This window comes from Petromyzon marinus, chromosome 42 (genome assembly GCF_048934315.1).
Source record: "Petromyzon marinus isolate PM22_M1 ecotype Great Lakes invasive population chromosome 42, UKy_Petmar_22M1.pri1.0, whole genome shotgun sequence".
NCBI classification, from domain to species: Eukaryota; Metazoa; Chordata; class Hyperoartia; order Petromyzontiformes; family Petromyzontidae; genus Petromyzon; species Petromyzon marinus.
The window spans coordinates 12,695,859-12,715,400 of NC_133708.1; the positions used below are offsets into that span (position 1 = coordinate 12,695,859).

General features: G+C 48.3%; 1 protein-coding gene across 5 annotated transcripts in view; it reads left to right on the forward strand.

The window, feature by feature from the left end:
• LOC116951108 (uncharacterized) overlaps positions 1 to 19,542 on the forward strand; it is a 191,394-nt gene that overhangs the window by 113,481 nt on the left and 58,371 nt on the right. For all 5 annotated transcript variants that reach the window (XM_076073536.1, XM_076073537.1, XM_076073538.1 and 2 more), the window contains 4 exons: positions 6,993 to 7,073; positions 13,931 to 13,966; positions 15,367 to 15,411; positions 17,467 to 17,538. In XM_076073536.1, the coding sequence (XP_075929651.1) occupies positions 6,993 to 7,073; positions 13,931 to 13,966; positions 15,367 to 15,411; positions 17,467 to 17,538 (234 nt within the window). The remainder of the gene's footprint in view (positions 1 to 6,992; positions 7,074 to 13,930; positions 13,967 to 15,366; positions 15,412 to 17,466; positions 17,539 to 19,542) is intronic.

The window sequence follows — 19,542 nt, forward strand, 5'->3', positions numbered from 1 at the left end:
AATTGCCACCGGTGTTGACCATGAGCGGGAATCGAACTCGGCTCGCTGAGTTCGTAGCGCAGCGTGCTAACCGCTACACTACCGCTCCCCACACATGATACACACATGTGTAATGGGTTCTGGAGACACTTTGTATAGGCAACTTCTTTATTACAACACAGCACTCCAACAGTCCTCCTGATACACTGCTACAGCCTAGGGACACAGCCTACTCCTAGCGTGCCGTGACACTGCCTACGCTCTCGGGTCCTCCGCTATAATAACCTAGGGGAGGCTACCCTGACCCCACCCAGCCAAAATGTGGGTCTAGACTCTGGCTTCCTCGGACCTCGCCCTGACAAGGGCGTGGGGCCGGGAGTCCCAGAGTCCCACCACTGGCCCAGAGTCCCACCACTGGCCCAGAGTCCCACCACCAGCCCAGAGTCCCACCACCGGCCCAGAGTCCCACCACTGGCCCAGAGTCCCACCACTGGCCCAGAGTCCCACCACTGACCCAGAGTCCCACCACCGGCCCAGAGTCCCACCACTGGCCCAGAGTCCCATCACTGGCCCAGAGTCCCACCACCGGCCCAGAGTCCCACCACCGGCCCAGAGTCCCACCACCGGCCCAGAGTCCCACCACCGGCCCAGAGTCCCACCACTGGCCCAGAGTCCCACCACTGGCCCAGAGTCCCACCACTGGCCCAGAGTCCCACCACTGACCCAGAGTCCCACCACCGGCCCAGAGTCCCACCACTGGCCCAGAGTCCCATCACTGGCCCAGAGTCCCACCACCGGCCCAGAGTCCCACCACCGGCCCAGAGTCCCACCACCGGCCCAGAGTCCCACCACTGGCCCAGAGTCCCATCACTGGCCCAGAGTCCCACCACCGGCCCAGAGTCCCACCACCGGCCCAGAGTCCCACCACTGGCCCAGAGTCCCACCACCGGCCCAGAGTCCCACCACTGGCCCAGAGTCCCACCACCGGCCCAGAGTCCCACCACCGGCCCAGAGTCCCACCACTGGCCCAGAGTCCCACCACTGGCCCAGAGTCCCACCACCAGCCCAGAGTCCCACCACCGGCCCAGAGTCCCACCACTGGCCCAGAGTCCCACCACTGGCCCAGAGTCCCACCACTGACCCAGAGTCCCACCACCGGCCCAGAGTCCCACCACTGGCCCAGAGTCCCATCACTGGCCCAGAGTCCCACCACCGGCCCAGAGTCCCACCACCGGCCCAGAGTCCCACCACCGGCCCAGAGTCCCACCACCGGCCCAGAGTCCCACCACTGGCCCAGAGTCCCACCACTGGCCCAGAGTCCCACCACTGGCCCAGAGTCCCACCACTGACCCAGAGTCCCACCACCGGCCCAGAGTCCCACCACTGGCCCAGAGTCCCATCACTGGCCCAGAGTCCCACCACCGGCCCAGAGTCCCACCACCGGCCCAGAGTCCCACCACCGGCCCAGAGTCCCACCACTGGCCCAGAGTCCCATCACTGGCCCAGAGTCCCACCACCGGCCCAGAGTCCCACCACCGGCCCAGAGTCCCACCACTGGCCCAGAGTCCCACCACCGGCCCAGAGTCCCACCACTGGCCCAGAGTCCCACCACCGGCCCAGAGTCCCACCACCGGCCCAGAGTCCCACCACCGGCCCAGAGTCCCACCACCGGCCCGCACAGCGTCCCGGGCCTTACAAGGACAGCGGGGCGAGGGGGTCCAGGGTCCGATCTAGCTGCTGCTGGTCTTCCTTCTACGGCTGCGACTGGTCCCGGATCGGCTCGGGAGGTCCCCTTTTATGCCCCTTGCCCATTGAGGGGTGGGGCTGCGAGGGGTCCTAGAGCCCTCGCAGCCCCCCCCCCCCCCCGTTGGGGGCGCCAAGGGGCTTAGCTGTCTGGGGATCCTGAGCCCCCAGCAGCCCCTCCCCTCTTGGGCTGGCACTGCAGCCCCTCCCCTGACGGTACGAGGTTCCGTTCCATCTATGGCGCTACACATGCATACATAGACACACAGACGCATACACCCTTATCTGAATAAGCCTTCTAGACTGTAAAGGCAAATGCAATCAGAGAGCACCTGTTAATTCAGACCTTCACGACATGACGATTGACAATGCATGCATACACACACACCTGCGTGTACACACGTGCACACATTCGCACGCTCCAGCTTACACAGAGGTAAACACGCATGCATGTGCACACACACTACTGTCAGTGTCTTAACCGGAGGGAGCAATGATGGATCGTTTTGTTTAAAAATTTGCAGAACGATTGTAATTAAATGTTGCCTGGGCCAGGATGTAAGTCAGGAGCAGAATAATTCTTGAAACAGGGTAATACCCCAATGGGAAACGACTGTGAATCTCACAGTTGGATGTGTGAGTGTGTGCACACGATATGCATAGTACACACTAGGTCGACTCAGCCCCAAATGAGCACCCGGTGCGGTGTGCCAACATCGCCACTGGGGAGACAAAGGCGGCCCGGCATGGTGCAGGCCACACGCCCCCTCGTTTGCCGTGCCGGCCTTCATAGTTGCTCGCTAACAGAGCTTGCCCCGACAGATTGTTAAGGCTATATGGGGGATCTTTGTCCGTGTAGTTGCTAACAGCATCTGCCCAAACAGTCGTAGGCTGTATGGGAGATATGTGTCCTTGTTTTGTCTTTGTGTGTGTGTGTGGGTGTCTCCATGTCTACATATGTGTCCCTATTTGCCAGTGTATTTTGCCAGTGTCTAGTGTATATGTCATTATTTCTGCATTCTTCTGTCCAAAATATAATTACTCCAATTTATTTATGTCTGCCACTGTCTCTTCATATCACCCATCTTTTCTACGTTTGTCCAACTGTGTCTCTCGACATGCCTCTATCACTGCACCCATCTGTCTCTGTGTGTTGGCATCCATCAATACCGCTACACATTTTCACATCAGTCTGTTGGTGTCAGTCTATGCCTCTTCGCATCTGCCCCACCTTCAGCTGAGCTAAGCCTGTCCGCCAGAATCTGTCTTTGTCGCAACAAGTATCTGTGTACGGTCTCTCTATATCACGATGACATCTCAGTCTGTGTGTCCGTGGTCGTGTATAATGCTGCATCTTGCCTACCCACCCCTACTGGAGATCTGTGAAAAAGATACTTCATACGTAGCTCATCGGATTCCTCCTGGCTCACTACAAATTCTGAATAAATACAGATTTTGAATACTACACCCATCTCTCTGTGGCTTTCGGTCTGTATCTGTTTGTGTCTATATATATGTACGTGTATATGTTGAACTTCTTTCACACCATACGTAGCCAACCGTGCTAATTGCTGATTAAAACAAGTTTACTGCCGGGTATGACTTTATGGAACATAAATCATGGACATTGACATAGGAATATTCTATGGGTCTTTTGGTAAAGTCACGTAGATAGGTTCAAAGAAAATACCAAAATAACTACGAGGTTTCAATCGCAACACAAGTGGTCGTCATCAGGAAAAGGGGGTTAACTTCTAAAAGTAAACTGTAAAGGTTTGAAATGGGCGTAGCCCAAATGTCAGCAGCCAATGGCAATGCGAGTGGTGGGCAGCGACCGCGACGGTGGTGGGTTTTCCACCAATCAAAAGGCTGCCAGGTAAAAATTAGCATGTCATTGTAACATCGTTGAGCGGCCTCCACGGCGAGCGAGCTGAGGTGGCTCTGTTAATGTGAGAGATTAGAATGTTAATGTGAAGATTAGCATGTTAATGTGAGATATTAGCATGTTAATGTGATAGATTAGCGTGTTAATGTGAGAGATCAGCATGTTAATGTGAGAGATTAGCGTGTTAATGTGAGAGATTAGCATGTTAATGAGATATTACCATGTTAATGTGAGAGATTAGCATGTTAATGTGAGATATAAGCATGTTAATGTGAGAGATTAGCATGTTAATGTGAGAGATTAGAATGTTAATGTGAGATATTAGCGTGTTAATGTGAGAGATTAGCATGTTAATGGAAGATCGAAGAGCAGCAACCTCGAGTTTGGCGCGTGAGGTGGCTGTGTTAGTGTGAGAAATTTAACCTGTTGATATAACATCACAGCCAGTTATGACTTAAACTGGTTAATAACGTCCTTCCAATGATTGCTCAGTTTGTACCCATTTTCTCGGTGGAAATTGTGTCTGTGTCTGTATATATGGATGGCTTCATGAACGAATCTTTGTTGATAGCCAGTGGGTTTGCCAAGTACCTTCATCTAAGCGAAATCAATTTCGTGTGAGCCCACCACATTAAAATAATGATCAGCCATGGCTGAGGTATTGGTCCTACCGTGTTTCAGATCTCCCTTATGTTCACGAGGGACGGTCTGAGACATGTCGCTTAGTTTCCCCAATGTAACTACTGCTGCAGACACAGCTTAGTTTGTAAACACTTGGGTATTGCATGTCAGGGATCAGATCACGAATATTATGTACTATGTTAAATAGAACCTGGATTTTGTGTTTGCTCATGATTTTGGAAATCTTTTTGGTGACCCCTGCTATGTATGGCAAAGTGATGATTTTGATTGGGTTCTCAAATGGTTCTTTCCCAGTGGTTGGGGTGATAGCTTCACGGATTGTGTAGTCTGAATATCCATTCATCTTAAGAGCTTGGTGTACGTGTTCCAGTTCACTGGCTTGGTGATGATGGTCGGAAAAACATCGAGCTCTATGGTGTAGAGTTTTGATGAGGGAATTCTTCTGGGATGGATGGTGGTGGGAGTCAGGTTTTAGGTATGCATCCGTATGGATGGCTTTCCTGTGGACAGAGTGTCCCATTGAGCCATATGGTCTCCTTTCGATTAAAACATCCAAGAATGGTAGCTTACAATCCTTTTCCACCTCTATGGTGAATTTGATGGCTGGGTGTATGGAATTGATGTGGTTGAGGAATTGGTTCAGAGCTGGTCGGCCATGTGGCCAGATGACGAACGTGTCATCTACGTACCTCTTCCACAAGGACGGACGTGAAGTGGATGCCTGGATGGCATCTGTCTCAATTTTTTCCATAAAAACATTGGCTACAACCGGAGATAAGGGAGAACCCATTGGGGTACCTTCAACTTGTTTGTAGAATGTTCCATTCCAGGTGAAGTGTTGGTGAGGCAGTGTCTAACCAGGGCCGGTACATCAGCATTCAGTCCTTGTTGGACCAAATCTTCAATGATTGCAATGGTGTCAGGCACAGGAACTTTGGCAAACAAAGAGACTACATCGAAACTAACGTGCAAATCACCTGGAGAGAGTGAGATGTCCTTAATTAACGATACCAAGTGAGCTGAGTTAAGTACAGCTGAGGTGGTCTTACCAGTGAATGGTTGTAAGGTCTCGGACAGAAATCGGGCCAGTTTGTAGGTGGGTGAGTCAATGGTGGATACGATAGGACAAAAGGGTGTAACTTCTTCATGGATTTTTGGCAAGCCCTACAATTTGGGTAGTCTAGCAGCAGAGCATTTTAATGAAAACCGCTTGAATTTTGTTATTGCATGTGGTTTTGTCCTTGATGACTGTGGCATTGCCTTTGTCGGCTGAAAAGCTGATGCCATTTCTCTTTTTTAATTGAGAAAGCTCAAAGGGCTCATCCTTACTGATGTTGCTAACAGGTGTCTTAGCGTTTTTGAGGATTGCTGCGATTTCCAATCTTGCCACGTCTGCAGTAATGTGTCCCAAACCCTTAAAGGCTACCTCAACCTGGGCAATTATATCATCAACTGAGATGTGTTTCGGGGTGACTGCGAAATCCAACCCTTTAGCTAGCTAACGGGTTGGATTCGCCCATTTCCGAAATGGGGGAAAGACAGTCCGACAAGCGTACGTGCTGCCACATGCTTGGGAATGACGCCGAGAGGGACAGAGAGAGGCACGTGGGGGATTGGAGAACATCAACAAAGTCGGAGACACCACGGGAGGAGGCCGCTGGAAGGGGATGATGGCTGACGGTTTTGAGATTCGGCGTGGAGTGGCACAACCAAAGGAGGCATTTCACTCTGCTGGAGGATGTGCCCAGGCGGGACAGAGCGATGACGATGAGCGATGGCGACGGTGGCGATGTGTTGACTACCTCGCCTGGTATACAGGAGGTCGTGGGTTCCATCCCGACTCTGATGCCTGTATAATTGGAGTTTTCGTGTCCTCCCTCCCCGTGGTCGTGTGGATTTCTCTCTGAGTCCTCCGGTTTTTCCCTCCACGTTTAGAATCGTGCGTTTAGGGTATTTGGCTGCTGCTCTACATTTCCACGTGATGATGATGAGCCACTTTGTTGAGCTATCATCTGTGGCCAGGTCGCTTCTGAAAAAGAGCTCCATATCTCAGTGGGCCTTACCTGATAAAATAACAAAAGTTTTATATTTTAGTAGATGGCAACGTCTGTGAGGGAAGCCTTCATCCAGCAGTGGATTGATCATGGCTGAAGATTATGATCATTCTAAATCGTATTCTTTGTTCTTTTGGTAGGTAAAGTCACGTAGAAGGGAAACAATAAAATAATAAAAACATAAAACAATAAAATTCTCACGACGTTTTGACTGCAACACAAGCAATCATCATCAGTTGTGAAAACCACACCTGTGATGATGCTTGTGTTGCAGTCGAAACGTCCTGATGATGATTGCTTGTGTTGCAGTCGAAACATCGTGAGAATTGTATTGTTTTATATTTTTTGTTATTTTATTGTTTCCCTTCTCCGTGACTTTACCGAAAGAGCCAAGAATATGAATCCCTGCAGTCACGAAAGCTTTAAATCAAAATTTCATTCTAAATCGATTCGCCGCATATGTCTCTTGTTTATTCGTAACTGCGCACTTCTCTGTCTGCCTTGTTTCATCCACGTATGCATTCCCCGCCTACGTCTGCCGACATCGCAATCCAGTGATCTTGTCTGTCGAGCAGCGTGACAGTGCCTCCGCGCAGCTTCCTTTGACTCTGAACATCGAATGCGCCCGCCCTCCGTCTCTGCTCCCCCTGCCGCCCGTCCCCCCCCCCCCCCCCCCCCCCCCCCCCCAGGGAGATCCTGGCGCGAAGGGAGACAAAGGCGAGACCGGGCGACTGGGAAATCCGGGGCAGATTGGCATGCGGGGAAAAGAGGTAAGAAACCGCATCCGAGCCCTTGTCCATAACCCTGAACCCAGCGAAGAAAGACCACGGTCACCGCAACACTCTGGCGCCTCCATTAGCAGCCATTCTCATCGTGGGTCAAAGGTCATTCAAGCAAAAACTCAACTCTGTGCCTCCGTACGTGAATCACGTTTCTTTTTTTAGTCCGTCAGCCTAGTGGCTTTTCCAGGCCAGTGTTATCAAACAGCATTTGTGTTAGCAAGGCTAGCTTGGACCGATTTCGACAAATGGTGCCGTTTTTAACAGACGTCATTGGCAAGACGACTCTTCCTCTTTGGTTATATTCGGTAAAGTCGCTTAAAAAACAACAAAAAATAAACAAAAATTCACGACGTTTCGGCCACAACACAAGTGGCCTTCATCAGGTGAAGGGAGCGGACTGTCTAGAGGACAGCGCTGGAGTGAACACAGCCAAGCTAGAAGACGACTCTTCACTTGTCGTGGCTTATACCCACCGCAGAGCGCTGTTGACCATGCGGCGATTTGGTTGCGAAGAGGTTATCGTACTGGGCTGCGATGGCTTAGAAATACTGGGCTGCGTAGCAGTCCGGCAAGCAGGATGGCGGTGTGTCCGGAAACGTACTTAAACAAAACAAAAATCTATGGTCCTTTGTTGCTCAATTTATTCTGTTTGTGCTATTGGCATTATGTCTGAAGGCAAAGAATCCAAGGCAGCGCGATCTGCCCTGTCATATAATAGATGCGCGATAGATTTTCCACGTGGCTTAAAAAAAAATCTTCACGTGGCCTGCCTCTAAATATTGATCGTTATCCCATCGTATATGTGTTCGAGAGTTCCTGGCACATGAAGTTTCCATTTATCCAAACATCAATTAAATAATATAACATTTTAGTTAGTTTAACATGTAGGCTTTCGTGACCAATATCATCCATAATCTAGGGGTTTTTTATACATATTAACCCCAAAAAACCTATATTATGAACATTATAGTTGTTTGTACAGGACAGGCCTCCTCTACAATACGTGGCTGGCACCAATGACATGGTTTAAGTTACAGGAGAAAGTAGAGAACATACGAACCTCAAACAGAAAGACGCCCGAGTCAGGAATCAAACCCAGACGCTTCTTGCTGTGAGGCGCAGGTTGTTACCACTACGCACGTCTCCTCAAAAGTAGCCTTGGTACACTGAGGCTCTTTTTTATATAAATATATAAATATAAATACATGTGAAAGGACTAAACATGTAAGCTCTGGTGCTATTTGACAAACACCATTTACAGGGCATGCAATATTAGCGTGCACCACCGGGTTGTGGACAAGAGGCCCATTGAATTGACACGGGTTAGCGGCACTGCTGTTGGCAGCAGTTTCCAATACAAGTTTATTTATCTTATAAATTCACGAGCTTGTTTGCCCGTCCAAGGACGGAAGCTGTAATATTTACGAAAAAAATGAGCAGTGTAATTGTATCTTGTGTAAATTTAACGGCAGTGAATCTTGCACAAAACTACGTCATAAAAACCTTACTTCATGTCACTGTTACACTGTATGTAACTGACCTTCAATTTAAATTTTGATTTAAAGCTTTCGTGACTGCAGTAATTCATATTCTTAGTTTTTTTCGGTAAAGTCACGTTGAAGAGAAACAACAAAATAATAAAATATATATATAAAACAAAAAAATTCTCACGACGTTTCGACCATAACTCAAACGGTCATCTTCAGGTCAATGATGACCGTTTGAGTTATGGTCGAAACGTCGTGAGAATTTTTTTATTGTTTTATATATATTTTATTATTTTGTTGTTTCTCTTCAACGTGACTTTACCGAAAAAACTAAGAATATGACCTTCAATTTGTTCAAATTCACTGCTCTGATACTTTATTCTCTTCTGCTTTCGATCGCTGGGGTTGAAATAAATTGGTAATCGATACAATATCTGTAAAATCACCGAGAAATGTCTATTTTACCATAATGTAGAAGTCTCCTTTTGTCTCAAGTGCTGAAGAAATAAATAAAGACACCAAATCCATACTCTTTGGTTCACGACGTTTCGCTTGTGTTGCCTCCGAATTTAATGAACTTTCTTTTTATTTTTACCTACGTGACTTTACTGAAAGAACCAAAGAGTATGGACCATTGCAGTAACGAAAACTTCAAATCTAGAATTACACCAAATCCACTTTGTTGCTGCGGATAATTATTTTTCAGATTTCCTTTTAAATAAAGAAACGGCTCATTATAAATGCATGCCTATTGCACAATAGGAATTCAATGTTCCCTTTAAAAGAAAAAAAGATTAAATATAAAAGTAATAATAATAACAATTAGGAATTCCTAGACATTCTCAATCCACCAGTGAATGAAGGTATCACCCACGCCGTGTCGGACACGGAGGGAATTCTGATCATACTTCACCACACTGGTCAGTGTGCAGTGGCGAAGACAGGGAGGGGTGTGTGGGGGAGGCCGTGTCTGGTATCACGTGTCACCGATGTTAGCCGTGGTTGGGAATCGATCACGGATTCTTTGCGTGGCTGCACTGGTTGCATTTCAAATTCTTCTCCACTTTCACAAGTCACCAACCACTGTCCTCGCGGATGAGATCATGAATCTCAATGGGCTGCCGACCAGTTCGATGGCATTCATGCACCGATTGATTGTCATGTATTGATTGTTTGTCTGCGCGCTAATTGGCACTGGTCTGGTTTGAGAGTCGATGCAAATGATTTCATTGTAGAAGTGGCGTTGGCAACACATTGACAAGGATATTTTTTTTTTCAAGACATTAAACTGGTTTCCTGTTTAAACAAGCCATGGTGTGGCACTCAGTCCTGAGACAAATCATGGATATTCCACTTTACAGGGACTCCTCTACTTGCGAACATTCAACTTACGAACTTTCAGAGATACGAACAAACCTGTCCATATGTCCAGTCGCTTGTTCGGACCGCGAGTCGTAAGTTCAACAGCCGCGCAATAGATGGCGGTGGCTGTTCGGTGTCGATCACTTGCAGAACCCAAACACTGCAAGGGTTATGAAGGTGTTGGCAGCTGATAATTGTTTTTTACCCTTTTTTCGGGCAACAAAACTGAAGCATTTTTTTTACAAGGAGTCATGTTTGCATTGACCACAAGACCTGCGGTCGGAATGCAAACAAACAACATAACTCTGATCATGTATGCACTGTCCTTTAAATTGATTGGTCCACACCCGAGACAGCTTTCCTTAGAGCCTAGTCTCACATGGTGTTGGACCAGACAGTCCAGGGTGTCAGTTTTGTTGCCAGATAAAAGAGTAAAAAAACAATTATCAGCTGCCAACACCTTCATAACCCTTGTAGTGTTTCGGTCCTGCAGTGCTTGACACTGAACAGCCACCGCATGTATTTCGCGGCTGTTGAACTTACGACTCCCGGTCCAAACAGGCGACTGGACATAGTCTCACATGGTGTTGGACCAGATGGTCCAACACCATGTGCGACTAGGCTCTAAGGAAAGCTGCCTCGAGTATGGACCAATCAATTTAAAGGATAGTGCATACATGATCAGAGTTATGTTTTTTGTTTGCATTTCGACTGCAGGTCTTGTGGTCAATGCAAACATGACTTCTTATAAAAAAAAGGTGTCAGTTTTGTTGCCAGATAAAAGGGTAAAAAGTCAATTATCATATTTTGCTACTGACAAAGGAGGTTCCAATGGTGTGTTGGCAGCTGTTCACGATGCAATTGCCTGTTACAAGTTGATTTATGAAGAGCAGAAGAGAGCGACTGTGCAGACACCTCTTGGTAAGTTTTTCGAGATGGTAGAGAGGAAACGCGAACACCAAAGGGAATTAGCATCTACATCTGCAGAACATGAAGAACCAGTGGCATCTACATCTGCAGAACATGAACCAGTGGCATCTACATCTGCAGAAAATAAAGAACCAGTGGAATCTATCTTCTTGGTTCTTTCAGTAAAGTCACGTAGAATGGAAATAAAATAATAAAAATAATAATAATACAATTCTCACGACGTTACGGCCACAACACCAGTAGCCTTCCTTAGGTAAAGAAACAGAACTGTCGGGAAGACAGCGCTTGAGTGAACACTGACAAGCTTGGAAGCGTCCGTGGAATCTACATCTGCAGAACTTAAAGAACCAGTGGCATCTACATTTGCAGAACATGAGGAACCAATGGCATCTACATCTGCAGAAAATAAAGAACCAGTGGCATCTACATTTGCAGAACATGAAAAACCAGTGGCATCTACATCTGCAGAACATAAAGAACCAGTGGCATCTACATTTGCAGAACATGAAGAACCAGTGGCATCTACATCTGCAGAACATAAAGAACCAGTGGCATTTACAGCAGCGGTGGTGCAGGAGGATCACGTTTCAAGGTCGTCAACACATCGCCACCATCGCCATCTCTCATCGTCATCGCTCTGTCCCGCCTGGGCACATCCTCCAGCAGAGTGAAATGCCTCCGTTGGCTGCCACGCCGAATCTCAAAAACGTCAGCCATCATCCCCTTCCAGCGGCCTCCTCCCGTGGTGTCTCCGACTTTGTTGATGTTCTCCAATCCCCCACGTGCCTCTCTTTGTCCCTCTCGGCGTCATTCCCAAGCACGTGGCAGCACGTACGCTTGTCAGATTGTCTTTCCCCCATTTCTACTGGGAATCTGTGAAAAAAAGAGCTTTGTATCTCATCGGATTACTCCAGTATAAATTAATATTCTGATTCTAATTTTCTTTGTCAATGGGTCGCCAAAATAGCAGCAGCAACAGCAAACAGAATAACGTGCGTCCACGAAGCAAAGAGAAATCGGTATAAAAACAGCTGCGAAATCAAAAAACACTGCGCAAATGCAAATCTGTGCCAAGTAATAAACTCCCCCGCAGTGCGAGTCGGCCCGAGAATATTATCCCCAGACCACGGTGCGATCCTGGTGATCTGAGATTAACTCACGGCCATGGCTAACATCAGCAGTGGATTTGGGGCAGGCTTTCATCCAGCAATCAATCGATGATAATTATTAAACTAAACTTTTTATTTTACCGGGTAAGGCACACTGAGCTAAACGGCTTTCAACAGAAGCGACCTGGCCACACGTGATAGCTCAACGAAGTGGCTTATCGTGTGGACATTTACACCAGCCAAATACTCTAAACGCATGTTGATTTTAAATGTGGAGGGAAAAACTGGAGGACCCGGAGAAAAATCCGCGCAACAACGGGGAGAGCATGCAAATTCCAAATATACAGCAGCGTCAGGATCGGGATTGAACCCACAACCTCCTGTATACCAAGTGAGGTAGTTAACATCCCTCCACCACGGCGCCCCAGCCTGCAGTCAGTCACAGGCCCCAGCCAGGGTGGAGCGAGCACAGGCAGTGCATTTTAAAATGTTTGTAAAAAAACAGCAAAAAATATTTATAGGCCTCCTTGTTCCGCGCGACGCACTTCCACTGTTTTGTCCACCTTGAGATGCGTTCACATGCAGACGCCACGTCCATACAAATTGTTAAAGTCAACAAAAAGTCGCGAGTGGTTTCCTGCTCGAATGAGCATCAATAAGTTGCTCATCTCCTGATTATACAGCCCCCGCGGAGCCAGTGCTGGAAATTCTGCATTCCCATGGCGGGAGCAAGTCTTCCCAAAAGGCCACTGCGGTTGAATGTCCCCATAAAGTGGCGCCCGTTTTATCGACCCCGGAGGGATGTTGAGCTGAGTCAACCCCTAACCGGGAGTTGAACTCGCTTCCTTTCCGATTGCGAGCCGCCCCCTCGACCGCTGTATCACGTGGCTGGATGCAATGTAAATACAAATTTATAATTGCAAACTATCCTGTTGTGATCTGTGTGCCCTAATCACTGGGCAACCAACCCGAATTGTGAAATATTTAAACATAAATATATTAACACAAACACCCAGTATAGCAACGTCGAAAAGAAACAAGAAATCAGCGAGCTGTCCGGGCAACGTGATCGATATATAAATGTCAGCTGTGCTTGCTGAGGATTGTGATGGGACTGTCGTTTGTGTCTCATTAAAAAAAAATTCTCAGCTTCAGCTATCCGACCCCGGGACTTTGATTTATATTTCCACACGGAAAAAAACAGCCGGATGACAACAGGCGGCGGCTCTTAAGGGAGTCGCGGCAGTAGCCTCGCGCTCGCAGAGTTTGATACGTTCCGTTGGCGCGGTTATTATTTTAAGGAAAGTCTTAACGCGCCGCTCGAACACGATCACGGCGCCGCTCTTTTCATTTCTATTCCTGCCCGGTGGCGGGAAGCGGGAATCTAATTCGGGTCGCCCGGTTCGTCGGAGCTCAGTGCGCTAATCACTGCGCCGCCACTTCCCCCTCCGCTGCCCCTTCCCTTTGCGCCCACTGTGGGTTAGGACTTGGTGATGGTCAAAGTTGCACTGGTGTAATGCGTTGACGTCTAATGGTAGATGTGTGTGTGTTCTTGCCCCAGTATGGGGAGCGGTAGTGGGTAGCGGTTAGCGCGCTGCGCTATGAACCCGGTGACCCTAGTTCGATTCCCGCTCACGGCCAACACCAGTGACGATTATCTGAACCTGTCCTGGGCCTCCCCTAGGTCGACTCAGCCTCAAATGAGTACCTGGTGCGGTGTGTAAATATCGCCACTGGGGAGACAAAGGTGGCCGGGCGTGGTGTTGGCCGCCCACCCTCTCGTGTGCCGTGCCGGCCTTCATAGGTGCTCGCTAGCAGCACTTTCCAAAACAGTCTGTTAAGGCTATACGGGGGATCTTTGTCTTTTGTCTTGCCCCAGTAGTCTGGTGGTAAGGGTATATCTAAAATTGGTATACGGGGCCTTTGTTTTTTGTTCCTGATTTGATTTTTCTTGCAGGGCGAAAAGGGAGAAGCAGGAGCGCTTGGACCCAAGGTGAGATGTGTTTATTATTGTATCATCATCTTCAGCATCAGCAGCCATGGTCAATCCACTGCTGGATAAAGGCCTTCCCAAGCCCCGGCACTGTCTCACGATCCTGCGATGCAACATTTAAACTTAAGCCTGCACACTAGAGCCGATTTCATCGCTCCATCTCCTTTATGTAAGTTCTCTCCGAGGCGTTCCATTCCTTGGCATCCACCCCCTTGTTATTCCTGACCGTAGGCCATCATCCTATCTCGTTACGCGCACTTTCAGATGCGCTTCTGGGGCCCTCTGGAATGCTCTTCTGATATTAGGAAGCCACTGGAGCTATGCGCTTATAAATAATTTAGATTGACAAACTAATGTCTTTAGAACTGCTTTTTGTGTTTCATTAGTTGTCCTTCCCTCACACCTGCGATTAGCACGATTGCCTACGTATGACACCAAAGAAGTTCAGCATACATACATACATAGTGAGTGACTTCTGAGATGCGTTGTGTCAAGAGCTTCTCATTTAGTCTCACACTCGGCACAACACAGGCCGATACATATATACACACATATATACACATATATACACACATATATACACATATATACACATATATACACATATATACACACATATACACACATATACACACATATACACATATATACACATATATACACGTCTCCTCTCACTGGGCACAACACTGGGTAATATATATTAGTCTCTACTTTAGCTACGCACAGCCGACCTCTCGACATAGTCCCATCGCCTACATCCAACCACACAGCTGACTGACTGGCGTGACGATGACGGCGAAGGGAGCCATGCAGAGGATCTTCCATGCGGCCGGACGACGGAGAGAGATGACGGAGAGAGATGACGGAGAGAGATGACGGAGAGAGATGACGGAGAGAGATGACGGAGAGAGATGACGGAGAGAGATGACGGAGAGAGATGACGGAGAGAGATGAACGGCGAGCAGCGACGCAGCCAGGACTCGGGACCCCACAACAGCCCTGAACCTGCGGTTCCATCCCCCTTATATACCTCTCGGCGTGGCCAGGCCACGCCTCTGGCCACGCCCCCTTCCAGAAACTTCCAGCAGGTTCCCGGAGCTTCCCGACTAACCCCACCTTTTACCTTCAACCCAGATACGCCCCCCTTCTGATTAGTTGTTACATAACCTTGCCCATACCCGTGATTACCCTTCCAGGTCGACAGGTGGCACCCTGTTATTACACATACACGACGTGTCCTACCCAAGCCCACTTGCTTTTTATGAATAGTTTTGTCGATCTCATGTAAACCTGCCACATGTTGCATATTTTAATAATTTGTTTAAATGAATTTTATTGCAACGTTTGATTTAACGATTTTACTTTTTCCCCTCCCCTGCCCCCCCCCCCCCCCCCCACAGGGTGACATGGGACAGCCTGGGGCAGCGGGGATCCGTGGATTGCGGGTACCTGGAGAAAAGCACTCGGGATGCGTCGTCGCCATCGCCAGCGTCACCACGAGCCGCGAATCTTAGAATCTTAACTGCGCCGCACCACTCAAACGATCCGCGGGGCGGCCGCTTCATCTCTATTGGCGGCCCCCGATACGAGTTGTGGAAATTCCACGTTCCCGTAGCAGGAGCCAGTTAATCAATCAATCGGGAGGATGAAACCATTTGACATACAGTAAGATGACCTACTTTTATGTTGCAAGTGGCAGGGATGCCGCGGTGGCGAGATGTTAACTCCCTTGCTTGGTACGCAGGAGGTCGTGGGTTTGATCTCGACCCTGACACCTGTATATTTTGAGTTAGCATGTTCTCCCCGTGGTCGCATGGATTATTTTTCTGGTCCTCTGGTTTCCTCCCTCCACATTTAGAATGGATGTGTGTTGACAGTATTTGGTTTGTCGCTATAAATTTCCAAGTGATGATAAGCCACTTCGTCGCGCTATCATTTGTGGCCAGGTTGCTTCTGAACAAGAGATATATGGTTCTCTAGCGCATCACACGTGAACTGCCAGTTCACTAACTGTGGCAGTACCCATTTACTCTGCTGAGTGGACAGGAGTGGAGGGATTTAAGAACATTGTCCCATTGCTCGAATGGCCGGGGGTTTGAACGGGCCACTTTCTGGATCGCAAGTTTGGTGCGCTAACCACGACACCTTAAACAAAGCGGTGCTCGTGTTATGTTTCACAAAAGCACGACGACAGTGCTAATTATTAACTAAGTCGACCCCCGACCTGGATTTGAAACCCGCGACCTTCACATTCTGAGCCGTGCACTCTTAACCACAGTACCACCCAGGCAGATCAAATTGCCCAGGCACTCGCTAATTAGCTGCTGCCGGCTTAATCAGTGAGTTTCCACTGAAACGCAATGAATATTCAACAAGCCTTGATGCTCCCTTTGAAATGAAATTCCCTTTCATGGCCTTGAATTTCTGCCAAATCAATTATGTGTCGAATAATAACGCGCAAACCCACGTTGCTTTACAAATTTTCGTGGCCCATCAAAAAAGGGGAGAGGGGGGGCCTTCATAACTCTTCAACGTATAACCCACCGCGTTTTATTCAGCCCTAATAGTTTTCACGGTCGTCAAACTTTACCGCGGTTCATTCGGTAAGTTAAACTTGCGAATGTACCCAGTAATTTTTGTATTAAACCACGCCAGGTCCACCTGCGTAGGTGGATGTGGTGGATGTGGACGATGCTCGGGCGTCCTTATCAACGTTGCCGAGCCGAGGCTCAAAAACACCGAGTGGCCAGCAACAATCAGAAATTTCTTATGTATATAAATAGACAAAAAATATTAGATTTTTGTTCAATGCAAGGACTCAAGGCCGTGACACTGGACAACAATGACAAAAAAAACAACCGGGCCGAGACATCCACGAGGGGTATGGACCCCATCGCGATCGATCAATGGAAGGGGGGGGTGTGGGGGTGGGAACAGTCGACAACAAACGACAACACAAAGGCACTGAAGCCCTTCCTGCTTGTCCATCGTGGGCCGGGGCTACGCTTGTACCGTCAGTCTTGGCAGCCCTTCCATGGCAGCATGCATCGGCGGCAGCCTGAAACCTGACGTCGTTTGCCCGCTCGTGGTGGGGGGTGGGGCCCCCTAATTCGGCGAATTGGAGCAGTAAGTCCCTGCCACCGAGATCCTCGTTTACACCCCCATGCACGGGTGAGACGCACAATGGAATTGTCTGTTTGTGAGAATCGATTATTTCTAATTCACGCTGCTGATGCTTCATTGAGGTGAATAGAGCGGGCAAAACTGTGCAGACGGGATGGTAAAATTTGTATAAAAATGCAGATTTTTTTTTATCTTAAAAACGACCCTGAAGTTAGTGACAATTGATTCGAATCTCTGGGCAGGCAGATCATCGCATACACCCATTCTGGCTGTGTGTTGGCTATGACTGGCTGGCTGTAATAACAACCGGCCTTTTCACCATCGTGTCAACCCTCGATGACTCGTCCGGTATGTCATCCGTCTGCGGCTGGATGCAGGGGCCAGCCGGCGTCAACGGACACATCGGGGACAAGGGAGACAAGGGAGAGCCAGGTCCGGCGGGGAGCGACGTGAGTTCCCCGTCCACGAGGCCCACGCGCCACGTGGCGTTGTCTTGAACAACTCGCGAATTGAGTCATTTGCGGTGCAAACCTTTTTGTTACGATTGGACCGCGACGCCAGCGCACCGTGGCCCAATCCCACGAATGACGTCACGGAATCTTTAACGTACACTGTGAAGCGTGCGGCGCGCATTACGGTCAGTTACACCGCCGCAGTATTAACCAGGGTGGCCGCTGGAGTCGGACCGCGAACCTCTGCAGCGAGCGGCCAACCCGCTTACCCGTTAGTCCATCGGCTTTTTTTTTGCTTTCGCTCCTTTCTCACTCCCGAAGCGTCAAACCCGAGTAAGACAGCCAAGGGCACGCACTCTTAAGAGTGTCCAAGATAACGGCTAGTTTTGTTTTACCATCGCCCCCACTCGCCTTGCTCGCCCACCTATTGTGAACAATTAGCCGGGGTCCTCCTGAAAAAAAAGTCATAAGACTCGTTGAGGTTTTCTCGGCAAAATGAGCATTATCATAATACAATTATAACAATAGTGTGTTTTATTAGGTTTGTTTTTTTTTCCTTTAAAAGCATTATCCCATGAGCCTCAAAACTAAAGCTAAACATATATTTTTTTCCCAGATAAGGCCCACTCATCCGTACAGCTTCTTTTCAGAAGCGACCTGGCCACAAATGATAGCCGAACAGAGAAATGGCGTATCACGTGGACATTCATAGCAGCAGGCAAATACACTGAATGCACATTTCTAAATAATGCTTCGATGCGAGCAGCTTCCTCGTGTGGATTAGATGCCCCTTGGTGGGTCATCTGTGGAGCGGCCACTTTCCATGCTCTCCCGAGCGACGTTATAGCCTCCCATTAAAGGGTTTGTTCGGTGTCGAATTAGCTCCACGGATTCCCCCGGCCGACAAGGGCGGGCGGCGTTTATTAATGACGCAAGGGGAAGCAAGTCGACTCGCCGGGCTTCGTACCGTTGGCATTTGCACATTGAGTTTGCCGCCAGTTAAATGACACCGTGAAAAAAAAATCGGAAGGAAACAATGTAAACGATCAATCAGCATTAATTATTTTCGTGCTTCATTTTTTTTACAATTAAAATGTCACATCGGTATTCACGGTGCCGATGATGGATTGGATAACAATAAAAAGTCCCTCCCCTTGACCTGTGAACACGCGAACGCGATTAAAAAGCGAAATAAGTCAACTTGAAGAGTCTCGCTGCTCAGAAGGGCGTCCTGCAGATTGTACCCAACACTGTGCTGCAGTGGTCAAAATTCCACATTCCCATGGCAGAGGCCCAGTTTATCCATAGGACAAATTATATTGTCGAGTCAAAGTTTTCTCTTACATGGGCATTTGGCGGTGCCGGTCTCAATTGGCTGCCCCTGGAACAGCGGTGGAAATTCCACATTACTATGACAGGGGGGGCATTGTTTAATTTTTTTTCAAAAGGGACTCTCCAACAAAGATTTGAACTTATACAACTTTCTTTCCGAGTGCGAGTTCGAGTGCTTCAATCACGGCACCCCCTCCCCCTCTGCCCCAATTGAGCAGAGTGAGACTAATTAATTTGTCTTGACGATTCAATGAATTGTGATGAAAACCGGCTCTGAATTTCATTCAAGAATTGATTCGTGGATTTGTTTTTCCTCCTACCCTCTTGTTTGTACACTTCCGCTCAGTCCGCCTAATCTGTCTCATTTGTTAAGACTCATTTGGTTTGTTCAATATTGCATCTGTGCCGTCTGCCTTGTTCATACAAGCTTTGCTGTTAACCCTATAGTTTGTTACTGCCTCATTGGTCCCATCTCATTTGTACTCCCCACGCACGCTATGCCATTTGCAATGTCTCGTGCATTGTCTGCCCTATTTGTACTCGTTTGTGCTGTGCTTTGCTGCCCTTTGTTATTATCTGTCTTCTTTGGTTCGTTAGCCTAGAGGTAGCATGTTCATTGAGTGAGCAAATTCTGGGTGTGCATTGTAAGTGATCATCCTTTAATACACA